This window comes from Triticum aestivum, chromosome 5D (assembly GCF_018294505.1).
Source record: "Triticum aestivum cultivar Chinese Spring chromosome 5D, IWGSC CS RefSeq v2.1, whole genome shotgun sequence".
NCBI lineage: Eukaryota > Viridiplantae > Streptophyta > Magnoliopsida > Poales > Poaceae > Triticum > Triticum aestivum.
Window position 1 is genome coordinate 475,112,066 of NC_057808.1, and position 17,266 is coordinate 475,129,331.

General features: G+C 47.9%; 3 protein-coding genes across 4 annotated transcripts; 1 reads left to right on the forward strand and 2 right to left on the reverse strand.

Moving 5' to 3' along the window:
• Nucleotides 1-776: 776 nt before the first annotated feature.
• On the reverse strand, nucleotides 777-4,021 carry LOC123122908 (uncharacterized). 2 transcript variants are annotated; one of them, XM_044543284.1, is made up of 10 exons: nucleotides 3,555-4,021; nucleotides 3,188-3,438; nucleotides 2,998-3,093; nucleotides 2,539-2,907; nucleotides 2,314-2,449; nucleotides 2,055-2,217; nucleotides 1,760-1,885; nucleotides 1,465-1,659; nucleotides 1,230-1,352; nucleotides 777-1,133 (listed from the first exon to the last, which is right to left on the reverse strand). In XM_044543284.1, exons 2-10 carry the CDS (start codon nucleotides 3,417-3,419, stop codon nucleotides 1,020-1,022), a joined length of 1,554 nt encoding a protein of 517 aa, XP_044399219.1. In that variant the 5' UTR covers nucleotides 3,420-3,438; nucleotides 3,555-4,021; the 3' UTR covers nucleotides 777-1,019. The 2 variants fall into 2 exon arrangements, with proteins under 2 accessions (XP_044399219.1, XP_044399220.1); XM_044543285.1 differs by lacking the exon at nucleotides 3,555-4,021 and having other exon boundaries at nucleotides 3,188-3,530.
• A 4,808-nt stretch (nucleotides 4,022-8,829) lies between these two features.
• Nucleotides 8,830-11,126, forward strand: LOC123122909 (origin of replication complex subunit 5). Its single transcript, XM_044543286.1, has 4 exons — nucleotides 8,830-9,736; nucleotides 9,862-10,287; nucleotides 10,369-10,681; nucleotides 10,791-11,126. Exons 1-4 carry the CDS (start codon nucleotides 8,973-8,975, stop codon nucleotides 10,839-10,841), a joined length of 1,554 nt encoding a protein of 517 aa, XP_044399221.1. The 5' UTR covers nucleotides 8,830-8,972; the 3' UTR covers nucleotides 10,842-11,126.
• Nucleotides 11,127-13,015: 1,889 nt separating this feature from the next.
• On the reverse strand, nucleotides 13,016-16,476 carry LOC123125575 (probable receptor-like protein kinase At5g61350). Its single transcript, XM_044546050.1, has one exon. The coding sequence runs from the start codon at nucleotides 15,843-15,845 to the stop codon at nucleotides 13,305-13,307; it is 2,541 nt and encodes an 846-aa protein (XP_044401985.1). The 5' UTR covers nucleotides 15,846-16,476; the 3' UTR covers nucleotides 13,016-13,304.
• Nucleotides 16,477-17,266: the final 790 nt, after the last annotated feature.

Here is a 17,266-nt window from a genome sequence, read left to right on the forward strand (position 1 = left end):
AACCCCAAGACCGCCTAAACCTTCATACCTCCGTATCTCTCACTTCTCTTCCAAAGAATTACAAAACTGCTCTACTTGATCCCAATTGGGCCGCTGCCATGCAAGAAGAATATAATGCTTTACTTCAAAACAACACCTGGCAACTTGTTCCTCGTCCTCCCAATACAAATATTGTTTCTGGCAAATGGATTTTTCGCCAAAAGTTCCACTCCGATGGGAGCCTCTCACGATATAAAGCCAGGTGGGTTTGTCGTGGCTTTTCTCAGCAATAAGGAATTGATTACGAAGAAACCTTCTCTCCTGTTGTTAAACCTAGCACCATTCGCACCGTTCTTAGTGTTGCTGTCTCCTCTTCATGGCCCATTCACCAACTTGATGTTAAAAATGCTTTCCTCCACAGTTCCCTCTACGGCTCAGTTTGCTGACATTTTCACCAAGGCACTGCCTACTAAGCCGTTTCAAGATATCTGTTTCAGTCTCAACGTCGTCGAGCCTGCCGTTGATACTGTGGGGGGATGTTAGAGTAGTCATTATGGTATACGACTTCTAGTCCAAGTCAGTTTTGTACCCCTACCCCAAGTCGGTTTGTACCTTCTTATATACTCTTGTATGCCGCACCAAATCATCTATAAGCAACAGTTTTATTCAGCTTTCACATGGGAGTCCAATTGGTCGAGATTCGCGCTCATTACCCGGGAGTCCAATTCGTTTAGATGCGTGCTGCAATCCGTCGAACTTTTTTGGGGGGAATTTTCGGTGCACAAGACAAGATTATGTACAATGCGGCTTTGGCAACTTAGGCAATCTTGCATTTCCATGTTCTGAAAAAGGCATGCGGGCTATTCGAACATCTGAACAACTTTGGACAGCAGAACTGCTCCAATTGCAATTCGGTGCACGAGATTATTTGCACGATCAATACACCGTTACCCAACAAATTTGCGTTAGTTCCTACATCTATCTCCCGGTATTATATACAGCTCGCTCTCTCACTCTCAAAGTCAGTACATTTTCCAGCTTCATTCATCGCTGGAAGTTATGAGCGTCGGTATTTGCCCGTTGTCTGCAAAATCCAGCTTGTTCAGCCTCATGCAGCACAGCACATGCTCAGGTAGCTCCTCGGCCTTCTGCGCCTGCACCCAGACGACAAGGTTCAGATTTTCAGCCAACAAAACATCCCTCAAGCAAACTAATACCAAGGCCAAGAACAGAGGGAAAATATTAAGTACCTGAATGGTCAGCCCAAGATCAATGACACCATGTTTCAGCCGCTCTCGGAAGGTCTCGAGGCCCTTTCGCGATATGTAGCTGAACCGGTGCACGTCGATGTCGATCTCGAAGTAGTTCGAGCCCTGCATCACAATGAACAAACGGACGCACACGTTTCAGTCAGGACTGGGACATGAAGAATCTCTGAATTTGAGCACATGGAGGAAAATGTGAGACAGCATAATTGGTTAGTACCTTGTAGAATTTGTGCTGGGGCCTAGACAGCACCGGCTTCTGGTTATAGGTCTGCACAAGCCTCCTCTCGGCCGCGCTGAGCTGCAGGTCTTCAGGGTTTACAATGCCGGCCAGGATTTTCAGCCTCTCTGTGTAGGGCACGTTGCTGTCCACCGGGAACCCCTTGACCTTCTCCATTTCCTCGTTCATAACACTCTGCATGACCAATTACTCATCAGAAACTTGTCCAAGCCTCCAAGGTACTGAAAGTTGTTAGATTGTAAAATGAAATAGAAATGTAATCAATTTGGCTCACCTTGATGCTGTCCTTGAGCTGAGGAGAGATCTCCTTGTCGAAGCTCTCGGATATCTTGAAATACAGGACCAGGCTAACGCCATCGCCATCGTTCTCGCCGAACATGGTAGTAGGGTAGGTAGGCAACTGTACAGATCAGTTAGCTTGTTAAATTCAGACCTAACCAATCAATACCCAAAGGTGACAAATCAGTACTACTCCCTCTGTAAACTAAAGTAGTGATCTAAACGCTTTTATATTAGTTTACGGAGGAAGTACTTGTTAAGTGGTAGGTCAAGAAACACGAGTGAATTACCTGAATGTTCACAATGAGGAGCGAGGGGAAGGCGTCGTGGGGCTTGAGCGACGGGAGCGCGATGTGCTGCGCGATGTGGTGGACCTTCCTTGGGCAGGCAAACATGTCCGCTCCGATCGGGGTGTAGGGGGAGCAGTTTGGGGCTGGGGATTTCCTCTTGTCTCTGCAACCAGTTCATAAGCTTCAGTCAGGCATGCTGACAGACGAAATGCGCAGCGAGTGAACGCACATCAGGAGTTTCAGTAACGTTGCTTCTTACCTGAAGAAGCCCTCCCCTCTGACCCTGAACGCCGACGGCTCGAGGGCCGACCAGCAGCCCTCCGACGGCTTCTCGCCGGCCGCACACGGCAGCGTCAGGCCCGCTCTCGGCCGGTACAGGTACTTGGCCGAGCCAGCTGAGTTGGCCGTCATTTTTTGTCAGCAAAGCAGGAACGAAATGCTGACGAACAATTTGAACGCGGTGAAAGTGTTGATGTTGACTCACTCATTTCGGTCATCTCATCGCCCTCGTACGACCTCCTCCGGAAGGAGAGCCTGACGACGGCCGATTTCTTCCTCTGGTGGTGCGGGCTGAACCCGGCGACCGGCATCGGCTGCACCTTGTGGCTCGGGACGGAGCCCGGGAGAGGCCGAGGCGAGCAGGACGCCGCGCTCTGCGGTTCTTTCAGGCCACCGGCAGCGGCATGACCAGGAGCAGGAGCAGCGCCGGGGTCCTCGCTTTTCCCCGGGGGGTCGCCCTGGCACGCCTCCGCGTCCGCGATGCTCCGGAGCCGGTGCACGGCGTCCGCCAAGCACGCCGCGTCCTTGCACGGCGACGCGCTCGTGCCGCCGGCGACGTCTTCCGGGAGAGGATCTGGATTTTGCAAGGAGGGGAGCGTCTGAGCACCGCGAGCCTGGAACTTACTGCAGTGCAGGGCAGGAAAGATGGGGGCGAGCGCCATACCTCCACTGACGCTGGAGTAATCGTTGTCGTCGTCGTCGGAGCCGGCCGAGTCTCCCAGCATGCTGACGGAGTCGTACCACGCCTCGTCGCAGATCACTGCAAAAACAAGAAAAGTTTCAGGGTTCCTTCTGATCGATGAAGTTTAGCACCGGCCGGAGAAGATGAGGCGTTGGTCGGCTTGGTGTCTCACCATTCCCTGCGTCCATCTGGCTGTGCTGCCACTGCAGCTGCGTGAGGTGGAGGGTCACGCCCGAGGCCGGCGGCGCGCCGTCGACGTGCACGACCCCGTGGCGCGCGGCGAAGCGGCCGGCCGCGTCCCCGGCGATCGCGGCGGACACCTTCCGGCGGAACCTGGTCGCCGTGGCCGACAGCTTCCTGGAGGACCTCCGGCGCCGCCTCGTGGTCGACACGCAAGAACCCATGGCCGCCCGGCACGCACACCTGAACGGACCAAACCTCGCAGAGTTAGCAACTCATGGCCGGCCCGCTAGAAGCTTGACGGACGGATATATCCCGCACTTTGGGAGAGACTCAAGGGCCGGATCAAAGAGCTTTACCTAGCCTTATCGATCAATCAATCTAGTAGTGACCTCCAATTATCTCAGACTCCTCAGCGGATAATGCCAAGAGAAAAGGGGTTCCTCTCGGACACGGGAGCGCGCCCGCCAACAATTCCGCAGTCTCCAGCTGCCTACCACCACCCCAAGCGACCCCGGGAGCCTCTACTTGTACCACTACCTCGCTATAAGCATCATCCTAAATCCTAATCATGGGATGGGAGGGGAGGGAGGCGAGAACGTGACGCGCATGCCACTTAGTTAATTGACCCGTGCCCGGCCTAAAGCGTGTTGATCATCCATTCCATGGGTGGATCCCCTCCCTGATCTTTCTTGCTCCGCAAAGGCGCGGCATATGAATCGCCGGGAAAGGGTAAAGAATTCCGAGGCGGAGGGGAGGGGCACTGCCCGGTCTCTGTCACGCGTGTTCCAGGAACCCAGCCCAACCGGACCTAACTCAGCGGGGTCGCAACAGTGCCACTGGCTCCACTAATTAATCCGGCCATGAAGCTTCTCAGCCTCCGTTCCGTTCACCCTGTTTTCTTATGGAGGGATGGAATAATGGTTAGGTGGTTCGACTGCTGCTCGAGGCTCGGTCGATCCAGGTTTGCTTGGGTTGGTTTGTTTAGGGTGGTCAAACTGCGGGTGAGTGCGCGTCTACTTGGTCACGGGGGAAGCTCGCCCTGCCTTGGCTGGTTTGTCTGAACAAGGAATAATGGTGGGAGAAAATCATGTCCCTGTTGATGGCTTTGACATGGCTTGCTTCCAAATCTCCGCAAACACATCCCCCACAAGCAAAACAAAATCCTCAGATTCGATGTGTGACATATATGCAAAGCGAGAGACCGCGACTGATGCGGACATGTAAAGAAAATATCATGTTTGTACCTTTCAAAAAACAAAAAAGAATCGTGTTTGAGCGAGCGGTTTTCGTTCTTTTTATGGTTGGTGCGTGCGCGCGCTTTAAGCTTTGCTTCTCGCCAAAATCGGAGTCGCCTTGTCGTCGTCGTCGTCTCTGCGGTCGACAGTATTGGTGGTCTTGGGCTCACTACCGAGGAGGTTGTAAGGATTCGGTTTCGCGGTTCGGGGGGCTAAGGTGGCGTCGGAGTCGATAGATTGCGGCCGTGATGGGCGATGTCGACGATGGTGGTGTGGCCGACATCGTGTGGCCTCCGTTGGGTTTGAGTTATGCTTGTTGCCTTTGCTCGGTAGACTGGTGGTGCTCGAGGCTCGCTTGCTTCTTACGATTTTCTTTAATCGACATCACAACTCTTTCCTCTTACAATGATGTGCGTGAACTCTTTGACGGCATTGGTTGCCAAAAAGTATATGTCATGTATTCCTCTCCACTAGAAAATGTAGGTCCTCTTTACGGTTTGGGCCACCCAACAAATATTACCCAAACATTTCTACTAGTATGAAATTGCAAATACTACATCCATTATAAAATATATGCCTTTCTAATGTACGTATATCTACTTTTATTTGAACGGGCATACTTTTGTATATATATATATACATATAAATCGGTGGTCAGAGCTTCATGTTGAAGAGTATGCCAGATTTCGAAGCGGCTTACATTTATAGACAAGAGGGGACACTTTTACATGATTTGTGTAGACACAAAATCCCATTGAGTAGCACTATACGATATGTAGAGAGATCCTATGTCCATACTCCTTTAAACAAACTAAATTATAAAATGATTTGCTTTTCTTGGGCATAGCTTGCACGCCACTGTATGTAACAACACAAAAAGAAGGGAATATCAGCAACCACTAAACAAACAAATGGCACTGCAAACAGCTAGTAGCACTTGAAAAAGGCCGCCCTCCAACCTGATCAACTACAACAACAAACTAATAAAGCTCATGCCAGTTTTATTTTTTGTATGCAGCGGAGAACCATTAAACAATGGTGATGCAGCCGGGCAGTCCAAGCCGTGACCTTTTCATATCAGAGGAAGAAGGAGCAGAGCACACATCGTCTGATCATCGCTCATAATGCATGCTGGTCGTACATCCTCCTTTCTTTTGCTGTCTGCTGGTGTGCTCCCCATGTTGGACCACGGCCCATAAATAAAACCCATGTACCGTCAAATCACAATCCCGGAAAAAGAAAAAGAGAGGAAAAAACAACTGTGTGTGATGGATGGATGGATGGATGGATGTGTGATGTATACGCACAACCTGTCATGTCAGGCAGCGAATGGCCGAACGTAGTGGGCGTGATGAATGCATGGCCCTGCGGCGTGTCGCTCTCTGTAGCAGGTTTTGAATCAAGAAAAGAAAAAAAAAATACACACCGACGTACATTGCATATGATGTGAAGTAGTAGTATCGTGTCCAGAAACAACAAAGGAGACCAACAGTGTGATTTATAGTATAAGGTAGAGGGAGCGATGGATCACCTCGTTTTGGCACGCACACCAGATGGTACCGGGTAATGTATGATGGCAACGCTTTTGTTGACGAACAACTGACAAGAGCAGGTGGTGAGGATGATACTAATGTTATACTAGTAGCGAAAAAATGAAGACCTTAATAGGAATAATTAGGCGGTGGGGCTATTTATATAGACTTGGCTGCGAGAAATTGAAAACATGAAGAAGCTAGGAGCAGCATAATGCTCTATCGGCGGTAGTGTGCGTTGGTGCAGATTCTGTTTTGCGATGTACACACCGCACTGACTGACTGAGTGCAGGAACGAGCACGGAAGAGGATCGGCGACGGGGACGCGTGCGTGCGTGCAGCCGCGGAACGCCGTGGTGGGGCGGCCGGGTGCGGTCTCCGGCATCGACGGGGAGACTTGACCGCGTACCGGCGCAGCACGCGGTCCCGAGAATTTCTGGCCCATTTTCGCTGTCGCGAATGCGAATTACGTCTCGACTCGACGAGTCTGAATCCAACACCTCCCTTTAGAATTTACTACTGTATATCTTTTTTTTGGAATAAGTTCTTCCTTTTAGATAGATAGATAGATCAACGGCGACTCTGCTTAGACCGGTCGATTTCTCCTGGGTTGGATCCAGCTGCGTGATTTCCCGGACACGGTTCGGTTATATTCCCGGCGAGGGAACCAACGGTGCGGATGGGTAGATCTTGGACGTGTGTCGTATGTTAGTTCAAGAAAGAAGAGCGGCTGTGCCCTGCCGTGCATGGTGGAGTTGCTTCCGTCTCGAGATTATACTTATTAACCAATAATTTAGTGCATGGTGGAGTGTTATCTTTTGAATGGTGGCCATCATTGGCACTAGTACAAAGCAGAAACCCCGATGAACACATGCTAATTGAAAGCTACTACGCACGAGAGCGATGAGTTCGGCGTTCGTTGGCCCGTGGTGAGTGCTTCTTTTTCTTTCTCTCTTATCTTAAATAATTGTCCACGGACCGGAGTGCTGATTTCTCTTCTGTTGGAAAGTTTTTTTTTAATGTTCTTCTGTTGGAAAGTGAAGGGCACCGGGCGAGGAACGTATGCATGCATGCGGCGCAGGAGCGGTTGATCGACCCCCACTCACTCACGTTATTATTCCGTCTCGTCGATCGTCTCCACATTCGCCGCATCTCTACTGCTCAACGCATCTGGAAGGAAGACCGGCCGATGGCCATGTACGCTTCTACTGTTGGTCAGCACGCGCGCCACTGCCACCGGAAAGAGACGGAGCTGCTTTGTATCGAGACATCGACAATCATCATTTCGGAAAGCATTGGCAGCAGTAGCTGCGGTGGCAGTGGGTGTCCGAATGCACCCCACTCCACGCATTTCTACATCGATTTTCATTTATTTATGTGCACGAATTGTTTGGTGCATACAAAGTCAATATGGTACAGGAAGAGCGTGCCCTAATCATCATCCATAGCTTCGGAGATAATGATGCAAGAAGCAAGCATGGCCGTGGAAACGGTTCGGAATTTCAAAGCGCGACTCAAAGGCTGTTCCGGTTTGAATTTCATGTTTATATGTTTATTAGAAAAAAAAGAATTCCATGTAACTCCCTCCAATCGGCCGCAACGTCGCAATGGAAGGAACGCTAGACCTCCCGCCCGATCTGGAATCAAGTTCTGAAACGATACTTCCCCATCGACAGCATCAAGCAGGGAATGGAAGTTACTGACGCACTGTGGCATTGCTTCTTTTGTCGCCGTTGCGCTTGACACTTTTTGTCGCCTCCGTCGCCTTGTAATCATGGTGATGTGGAAAGGCCGGGCCACGCGATATGATAGGCTGAGATACCAGCTAAGCTAAGCTGAGCTAGCCAGCAGTCTCCATCAGCATATGCCGTGAGTGACTGGCCGCCATTTGTCTACAAGCTAATTAATCTAAGCTTACTTGGGTGCTAAGCTGCGACCGAGGTTTCTACCTATAGCCTCGTCGATGTCTCTCCAAATATCAACAAGAATCCTTGGCATGTTCCGTCGATTATACTCCCTACTTAATTAGTAGTACTACCATACACATGAACTCACACGTCGTCTAATAAAGATCAGAGTCGTCATAGGTGTCACTAACTTCTTCTCCTACTGTCCCTCAAAAAGAAAAACTTCTTCTCCTACTCAAAATGAGGCCTCCTTTGATTTAAAGGATTTTTCACTGGAAAACATAGAAATGCTCATTCCATTGGAAGTGCTACTGTAGTGCCGTTTGATTTACAGGAAACAACTCGTAGGAATACTGTTGCAATCCAGAGAAACTCTGTTTGTCTCCTCTGATTTTGCAGGAACTGGAGCATTGAGTCGGACCTCTTTTTTACACGATGTCCGAGGCAATAGAGAGTTAATTCCTCTCGTGAGCCAACCCATGTTTTCTATGGGCGCAGTCCATTGAAGAAGGCACGTGCAACTGCAGAACTTGTGTCAGTTAGGTGCATGGCTTGTGTCTAGGCTAGTTTGCAGCAGTGCATGGTTTTTCTGCTAGTAATCCATTCCTACGTTTTCCGTTCCTGTGTTTCAAACATGCATCTGTTCCCTATTCCACTACTTTTCCTCTGCTTTTCATTCCTCTGTTTTACATGTGTCTTCTACGATATTCATGTGTTTTTTCTGTTCCAGTGTTTTTACAATCTTGTGAATCAAAGAGGCCCTGAGTACTTTTTTTAGGGTATGGAAAATGATTAATTTTATCCTATCGCTGTAACTGGGCCTGCCCACCCCCGAAAAAAAACTTGGCCTGCCCAATCAATTTTACCTGGGCCTTGCATGCCTAAGCCTCACAGCCCACACTCCAGTACGATCTTTAAGTTCCTCAAGACGGCCCAATCGAGCCGCATTCCGCAGCCCTTTCCTCCCGCCCGCGGCGCGCGCCCAAAAGCTTCCCAATTCCCACTCTCCGTCGCCATTCCCCTTCTACTACCCCGTCCCGTGGATCTTAGGGTTCCGACGACCTCCCCGCGCCGCCGGCCGCCACCTAGCGCCCGCCGCCATGTCCCAGCCAACCACCCCTCGCCGCACCACCCGCGGCGCCGCCTTCGCTCCCGATTCGCCGGCCTCCCCTCCCAAATCCAGGCCCAAATCCTCGCACAGGCGCCAACTCCTCGCGGCGGCCGCCGGGCCCAACGACGGCGAACCCCTCGACGCGCTCCTCGAGGCGCTGCCGGGCCGCCGCGCGCAGGCGACCGACCTCCTCCGGCTCCTCGCGCCCGCCCCCGCGCTCCCCGTCCTGCTCCACGGCGGCGCCGCCACCGGCAAGACGCGCGCGCTCCTCCTCGCGCTGCGCCACCTCCGCCCCAGCCCGCGCCTCGTCTACGCCGCGCTCCGCTCCCTCCCCTCCCCTCGCGCGCTCTTCGCCTCCATCCTCTCGCAGCTCAACGCGCTGTCGTCCTCAAACTCCTCGCGGCAGCGCGTCCCTGACAAGCCATCCGACTTCATCGCTGCGCTCCGCGACGCACTTGCTGGCGTTGTTGCGCGGGGCGAGCTTGTTTATCTGGTGTTCGACAACCTGGAGGTTTCCAGGGGCTGGGACAAGGGCGGGCAGCTTCTTTCCCTTCTCCTCCGCCTCCACGATCTCCTCCGGTTACCGCAGGTCGTGCTCGTGTACGTGAGCAGCGCAACGCCTGACGCCTACTACACCATGACTGGCTCTGTTGAGCCGAATCATGTTTACTTCCCGGATTACACGGTGGATGAGGCCCGCGACATCCTGATGCGGGGCCAATCCAATCCGAAGCTGTACTCATCGTTCCTGGGGTAACGCACTTCTTCCTTCCTCTGTGTCGGTTTAATTCTGCTTCGAATGGATTGTGGCGTATTTCGCATCATGAGCAGCATACTTAATGAAGTTTTTGCTTTTCTTATACTGATGCTTTGGGCAGTGTGGTGCTGAAGCCATTATTCCGGGTGACAAGGAGGGTTGATGAGCTGGCAGCACTGCTGGAGCCGCTTTTCAGGAGGTACTGTGAGCCATTGGGGGACTTGCAGGCGGTTCCTGATGAGGGTATGAGGAGGCGATTGTTTGAGCATTTGCAACCACATTTGGCTGTGGCGTTGAATGAGACATTCAGTGTCCCCATGAGAGCTTCAGTGGAGAAGTGCAAAGATGACAGTTCTGGTGGAAAGGCTAGTGTTAAAAGGCAGTTTGGTGGTAGAGATGGTCTCTCGAGTGAATTGGAGTTCCACATGTCCGTATCAGCGAAATACCTACTGTTATCTGCTTTCTTGGCTTCAAGGAACCCCGCTACTCTAGATGCGGCTTTGTTCGATTCCACTGGAGGTTCTGATACCCGTAACCGCAAGAGAAAGTATGCCGCATGATATCATTTCTAGGCTCGCCCAAACTTTGCAGACTTTTTAGATGTTAACATTGTTGTTTTTTAATGCAGGAGCTCCCAGGCCTCGATAGACAGAAAGGATACCATGGCTGAGGAGATACTTATGAAAGGTCCTGGCACATTTCCTCTTGAGAGGCTCTTGGCCATATTTCAGTGCATCACATCAGTATCAGAAGATGTGCTTGATGAAGTTGAATGCCCAGACAGTATGATGGCTGGAAGTGGAACGAATGCTTTGATGTCAGATGTTCTGCTACAATTGTCAACGCTGTGCAATTCTAATTTCCTCTCTAAAAGTCGGAGCTGCCCATTAGAAGGCTCAGCTAGATACCGATCCAACATCGATGAAGATTTAGCTCTCAAGGTGAATATCTCATATCATTTGTAACATCTACCATATAGTACCACAATGTTGTTAAATACTCTTATGTTGTGCTCTCAGTTTTGTGAATGCTTACTTTATTATTTCACAGGTTGCCAGGAGTGTCGGTTTCCCTCTCTCGAAGTACATGTACAGAAGATAGCCTTTTGATCTGTAGTCTAGGCAACAGAAACTACTTTTGATTGCTCTAGATGCTAATATGATCTGCTGAGATCTGTTCAGTTGCCTTGATTGTAGAGTGTTGAGGCAAGTGTTGGATGCCCCTTGTTGCTTTAAATTCTTAGCTTATTCTTCCCCTTGGAAGATTGAGTATGGTACCCAGTCCTAAAGTTTATGTACCTGTTTGTCTGTGAGCTTTCAATGTCCCATGACTTGTATTATCTCGGCTATTTGATTTGATTATCAATAATATATGGTTGTAACAAAATCTTTCTGTCTAAATTGCCACAAAAAAATTCTTCAAAATCTCTATGTAAAGACCATTACGTCAATATGCAATAGCATAATTCTGACTTTGCAGATCATTCCCACTTCTTTTAACGAGTTACATTTATCTATATCTTGTTCATTACCAAACTTTTGTACTACCAATCCCTGTTCCAGTGGAACCCTTTGAACTGCCACTGCTTCTGTTCATGTCAAGTGCTGCATATTTAAAATTTCACATTTATCTCTTGAGGTGTATGCGTATTGCCCCTGTCAGCTGATTAAACATTACACATTCTTTTTAGTCTCAAGGGGCTATTATGTATTTCACTCTACTCCTTTATCTGAAAATTGAATTCATATATCGTCTCTAGATGCGTGGACAGTTTAAAAAGTTTGTGCGTTTAAAGTTTCACTAAATTATCCCATTTTGTTGAAGAAATACATGCAATATACAACCACTGACCCAGTCCTCCATTAGTCAATTGAGCTGCATGCTGACATCTCCAACTTTGGTGATTTCTTTTGTGAAGAATAAAGTAAAATTACTAAAATTCTTAATTTCATGTATACGATGATGAAGCCAAACTACCTTCATTTTACCGACCATTGTACTTCTGTACAGACTGATGGTCTACATTTTTGGCACATGCTTCATCCTGCATAGTTAACACAAAGCTATGGAGCATCTCCCATCCACATTTATCTGCATACGGCGAATTCTTTGTTTTAATAATGCATTCTGACTGGCTGGTTTGAGGTTTACCAGTGACACATCACAGGACCCTTCATGATTGATTGATTCACAGTGCTTTGATGTGACGGCTGATTAATCTTTCCTTTAAAAGCACAGTCTCTCTGATCAAGTAGACCAGTCAAGATAATCACAAGGTATGTTCTTTGCCCTCCAAATACTTCTCTGTGACAAGATGGTATTGTACCATCATTTCAGTGGCATATTTTTCAATTTCGTTGCAAAGCAGGATGTTGAACACTCATGATAAATTTAGTATTGAGAACTACCTGCAAGAATTGTATTACCTCGGTCCCAAAATTCTTGTCTTATACTCCCTCCGTCCCAAAATAAGTGACTCAACTTTGTACTAAACTTAGTACAAAGGTGAGTCACTTATTTTGGGACGGAGGCAGTATTTGTCTAGATACGGATGTATCTAACACTAAAACGTGACTAGATACATCCGTATCTAGACAAATTTAAGGCAAGAATTTTGGGACGAAGGGAGCATGTTCCAATTACCATGCCATGTACTCACTTATAAGTTTGTGGGTGTTGAACTTCCCCAAGCTGTATTGAAGCAGTTATTGAGGGCTTATGATACTGAACAGAAACAATTTATGCTAATGGGTAAAGAAGAGCACCGAATGTAGGTGCTGTTCTTATTTTTCTCGAGGTATTTAAAGTAATGCTATTCCCTAGCTGTCTGGTAGTGTTCAATTGCAGTTAACTAAGTAACTATTACATGAATGTGGAAGTAACGGCTGTTTGGCACTATTGTGCACTCAGAAAATTGATGTTGCAATATCGTTCTTGGATGTGGCCATCGTTGACTGTTCATAACTGGCTTTACAAGCTACAACTTCCTAACTGGCTTCCTGCACAGCATAATGCAACATAACACCATGTCACCATGGTTCCAAGTTGAACCTAAAAAGAGTATGATGCTATAGTTGTTTGCATTTGGGTGGTACAAGGGGACATCTTAAGATGCTTGTATGCTGATATAGGTAGCTGTGTGGTGCAATTTCTACTCTTTTCACCTAGCCATTCTACTCGGTAACATTTTCTACGTTGGAATGATCTGACAATATTACTTACATTCAGCTGATGATGGAATTACCTTACCTCCAAGCATCAAATAATAATCAGGATTAGCAGAATATGATGGCATGGTTTAATTTACAAACCGTCTTACAATGTCCCCTAATTGCATAAAACATACATCCTTTATCATAACACACAATGGCTGGATGCTCAAGTAAAAAAAATACAAAAAATGCATTTTCTGCTGTTAGGAGCCTATCACAAATTCTTCCTGTACCATATATATCAAGGCAAAATCCCTTCTACTAAAGTAGTAGAGATGTCTGCATGGGATCAGACAAGATATTACAGTACCTCCTTAATACCCTTACATACTGTGATAACACCATGGTATCTTCATCTTCCTTGTACATAAGATGGGATAGCATTACCAGATTTCTCCATGCTATCCACATTGGTCACCTCCAAGCTCTTCATTGCGATCCCATCACTGGCGCCGTCAACAACATCACCCTTCTCTTGAAGTTGCAAGGCAAATTCAAGTTTCCATAGCACGTCTCCCATTGTTGGCCGGTCAACTCCATAGTCAGCAAGGCATTTCTCAGCAGCCTCAGCAAACATCTCAAGTGAATCAGGCCTGATCTGTCCTGCTATATTGGGATCAATTATTTTACCAAGCTCCCCCTTGCGGTGCCATGTACGGGCCCACTCTCCCAGATTCACTTGGTCTCTTGGAAGGGCTGGATTGATGGCTGGTCTTGCACACAGCACTTCAAAGAGTACCACACCAAAAGAGTATACATCAGACTTATCTGTCAGCTGTTGACGTCTGAAGTACTCTGGATCAAGATACCCAAAGCTTCCTTTGACAGCAGTGCTCACATGAGTTTGTTCGAGGGATGGAGCATCTTTTGATAGGCCAAAATCAGCGACCTTGGCGACAAAATTTTCATCAAGTAGGATGTTGGTAGTCTTGACATCACGGTGAATTATGCCCTGAGCTGAACCTGTATGAAGATAATGCAGACCCTTTGCTGCCCCAATGCAAACTTCAAGGCGCTGCTTCCAAGAAATAGGCTTGATGTTTGTGTCACCATACAGATGATCCCTTAGTGGACCATTTGACATGAACTCATAAACTAATATCATCTCGTTGTTCTCATCACAACAGCCAATGAGTGAAACCAGGTGGCGGTGGCGAAGTTTTGATAACATTTGAATTTCAGTCAGAAACTCATTCATACCTTGATCAGATGATGGATTGCCTCGCTTGATAGCCAGCTGTGTGCCATCTTCAGTAGCACCAAGATAAACTTTTCCGAAGCCACCAACACCAATAACACCCTTTTCTTCAAAGTTTTTCGTGGCTTTCTGAATTTCGACGAAGGTGAAATAGCGTCCCAATCCATAAGCACTGGATGCAAACACGCTCGAAAATCCACTCTTGGTCCTTGTGGAGCCAAAGCGATTTCTGGAGAGCCTGCTGCAACTGCTCATGAAGCTTGAGGACGAGTTCAGTGGAAGAAACCAAGAATGGAAGCTGTTTGTCCTCTGCCATGCTGGTTTACGGTTTCGCCTGTAGCATATAACTACAGCCAATGCAGCTGTTGCTGCCAAAGCAAATGCTATGCCAGTCAGTGTCGTCTTACTAACTTCTGAGCTTGTTTTTGGTGAAAAAAGGCCATCTAAGCTGTTTGCTTCATTGCTTATCTTCATGATCTCAAGGCCATTAAGGATGGCATTGGGGTCGCCGGAGTCGATTGTGTTTGGGCCAACCTGGACTAGAAGGGTGGAATTGATGATGCTGGAAGACTCAGCAATCAAGTCCTTGTAGTAGGCTACTGCAAGCCCCATTGTCAGGCTCGATAGATCAAGGTTGGCAACAGCCATCATGCCATTAATATAGACATTGAAGTAGAGGCTATTGAGTGTCTTGCTGACAATGTCGCTGAAATGTAGGCGGATAAGGTACCTGAATCCCGGCTCTGCAGCCATTTGCCATGTTATGTTGAATCTTGCATTTGTGATATTTGTTGAGGCCATCTGCTGTGCTGTCGAGTAGATGCTTGCTGGAGCGATGAGGGGTGTGAGAGTCTTGTCATCAGGGTACTTGATGGTTCTAGGAGGAACCCAAGCTGCCTCTGCTGCTGCCTCAAGCTTCAGAAAAGGTGCATCTGGCTGCCAGGTTCTGCCTAGTGTGTCATTAAACGATGTAACCAGTGCACCACCCATGTTCAGCCGGTAGACAACCTGCAATGCACTGTTAGATATGTCAAACTGGTCCTGAGGACCCATTCTGGTGGTGGTATTTGGAATAAGGCTTGGTGGGGCTGAGACGACCTCGATAGCATTGATGAATGCTATCGAGTTTTTCTTTGGGGTAAAGATGATCTTTAAGTTGTCTCCCTGTGCTGACACAAGATATTCCCTAAACACAGGGTTTGGAGGACTGGCTATGAAGGAGAAATCATGGAGAAGGACCATGCTATCAGTGGACACGGAAAATGTTGCCGTGGTGAGGTTGTATTGGCTATCGGTGATAGGTAAGAAGTAGAGCCGGATCCAATGGCGACCAGGCTGGGAGATGAAGAAGCTATAGGTTGAGATATCAGAGAATACTCTTGCATCAAGGTAAAGTGGGGATAATGGTGAAGCAGAAGCCAGGGATGCTTTAGCGGCGATCTTGATGTCCGTCGGGGTTGACAGAAACGATACCGACTCAGGATCAGAGCGGAATGTCCTGCCATCGTCAACCTGCACAGCAGCTGATGCCCCGCAGCTTAGGAGGTAGTTGTCTTGAGGCACGAACCGATCTACTTTTGATGCAATTGCATTGGTGGTGGCTACACTAGTAATGGAAAGGATGAAGAGGATCAAGAACATGGGCACTCTCTTGCACTCAGCCATGCTTCTGGCCAAAATTGCCAATGCTGGCATCAGAAGCACCGGCTTGCAGCAAGAGCTATTGGTGGCCTCTCATGCGAGGAGGGAAGTGCTCTTTTGGATTGAAGAGAGGGAAAGGACGCAGGGATGAATGAAGTAGTCTTTTATTGGTATTTTTTTTTGGGAGGGGATGCATTGGTTCGTAACAGAGAAGATGTTGGTTGGATGCACGTCCAGCTGAGAATCAGTCAGTCCGCGTTTTAAAAATCATGCCGAATGAGCAACTTATTAATATATCTGCATTTCTTTCTGGAGCTCCTCCACAGAAATGACAGGTGGATGCCTTACTGTGCTTTGACAGGAAGCAGGCCGACCAACACAATCGCTGCAAAGCACCGCAGCTAGACAAGAATCAGTCAAGCAGAACTGTGCAGGTATCATATCTATATATTGAGATCGCTGAATCTTAGTGGTTATTCAATTCGATCTCCGAGGTCTTACATCTTTATCTGAAGATATCTTTCGCTGGTGGGCTTGATGTAGGATATTAAACTAGTGGGCGAAGTAACAGTTGGATGTTAACAAGCCAATGGGTTTGATTACTTGTACAGCTCAAATAAACGCTTTTAACAAACAGGCTAGGTTGGCAGCACAGCTGTTCCCTAATGGAATTGTAACTTTGAAGGAGAATTATCTGCTGAGAAGTCCCATGTCCCACCATTGTTCTAAGACAGCATGGCCGTGCCGTACGTTGTATTATGGTTTTTTTACTACCTTCGCCTTCCTTGAATTTGGTTTGATTTCAGAAATCATGCGGAACTATTATGAGAATATATATATATCCAGGCTGTCAGTCCTGGCATCAAACGAATTAACCTCCCATCAATCATGCCCAGAAGAACGTTTTCACTGGTTTTGTTCCTTGTCGTGCGCATCGATATTGTTCCAGGAACTGTGCCACCCAGGTTCTTGGCCATTTCTTCAAGAAGAGTATAATAGGCTGCACTATAGTGTTATTAGTCTAAGAAGAAAGATTAAAGACGATTTGTTCTTCTACCGATAGGCGCTGAACTGTAGACGTGGGAGCCTCGCAGATGTCGAATACCCTGTACCTGCTGGAGAGACAGCTGCATCGGTGTATCACGTAAGTGGCAGCCCATTCTCTTTGTTTGACCAGCGAAATAGTGGGATTCCATTCACTTAGGCGGTGCTTATCATATTTCTTGCTTATATAGAAATGCAGCCCAATCATTGCATTGTTTATCTACAGTATTTTTAGTGCTAACAGAACCTGCGATCGTCATTAATGAAATGGAATAAAGATTGTGTCTGCACTCCCCGCAAAAAGAAAAGAAAATTTGTTTCTGCACGTCTATAGTTTCTTCCCACGGTATCGACTTTTTGCACGGTTCGGTTGCAGATGGGTTGGATGTGGCTTGATGTTCTGCGGCCTCATTCTAAGCCCATTGCCAGCC

Bases quoted from the DNA above. Each gene is read 5' to 3' on its own strand.
- LOC123122909 (XM_044543286.1), top strand. From the start codon at position 8,973: ATGTCCCAGCCAACCACCCCTCGCCGCACCACCCGCGGCGCCGCCTTC. The intron at 10,288-10,368 runs GTATGCCGCATG...TTTTTAATGCAG, and splicing joins ACCCGTAACCGCAAGAGAAA to GAGCTCCCAGGCCTCGATAG. The intron at 10,682-10,790 runs GTGAATATCTCA...ATTATTTCACAG, and splicing joins ATGAAGATTTAGCTCTCAAG to GTTGCCAGGAGTGTCGGTTT.
- LOC123122908 (XM_044543284.1), bottom strand. From the start codon at position 3,419: ATGGGTTCTTGCGTGTCGACCACGAGGCGGCGCCGGAGGTCCTCCAGG. The intron at 3,094-3,187 runs GTGAGACACCAA...TTGTTTTTGCAG, and splicing joins CCAGATGGACGCAGGGAATG to TGATCTGCGACGAGGCGTGG. The intron at 1,886-2,054 runs GTAATTCACTCG...TGATCTGTACAG, and splicing joins TCCTCATTGTGAACATTCAG to TTGCCTACCTACCCTACTAC.
- LOC123125575 (XM_044546050.1), bottom strand. From the start codon at position 15,845: ATGCCAGCATTGGCAATTTTGGCCAGAAGCATGGCTGAGTGCAAGAGA.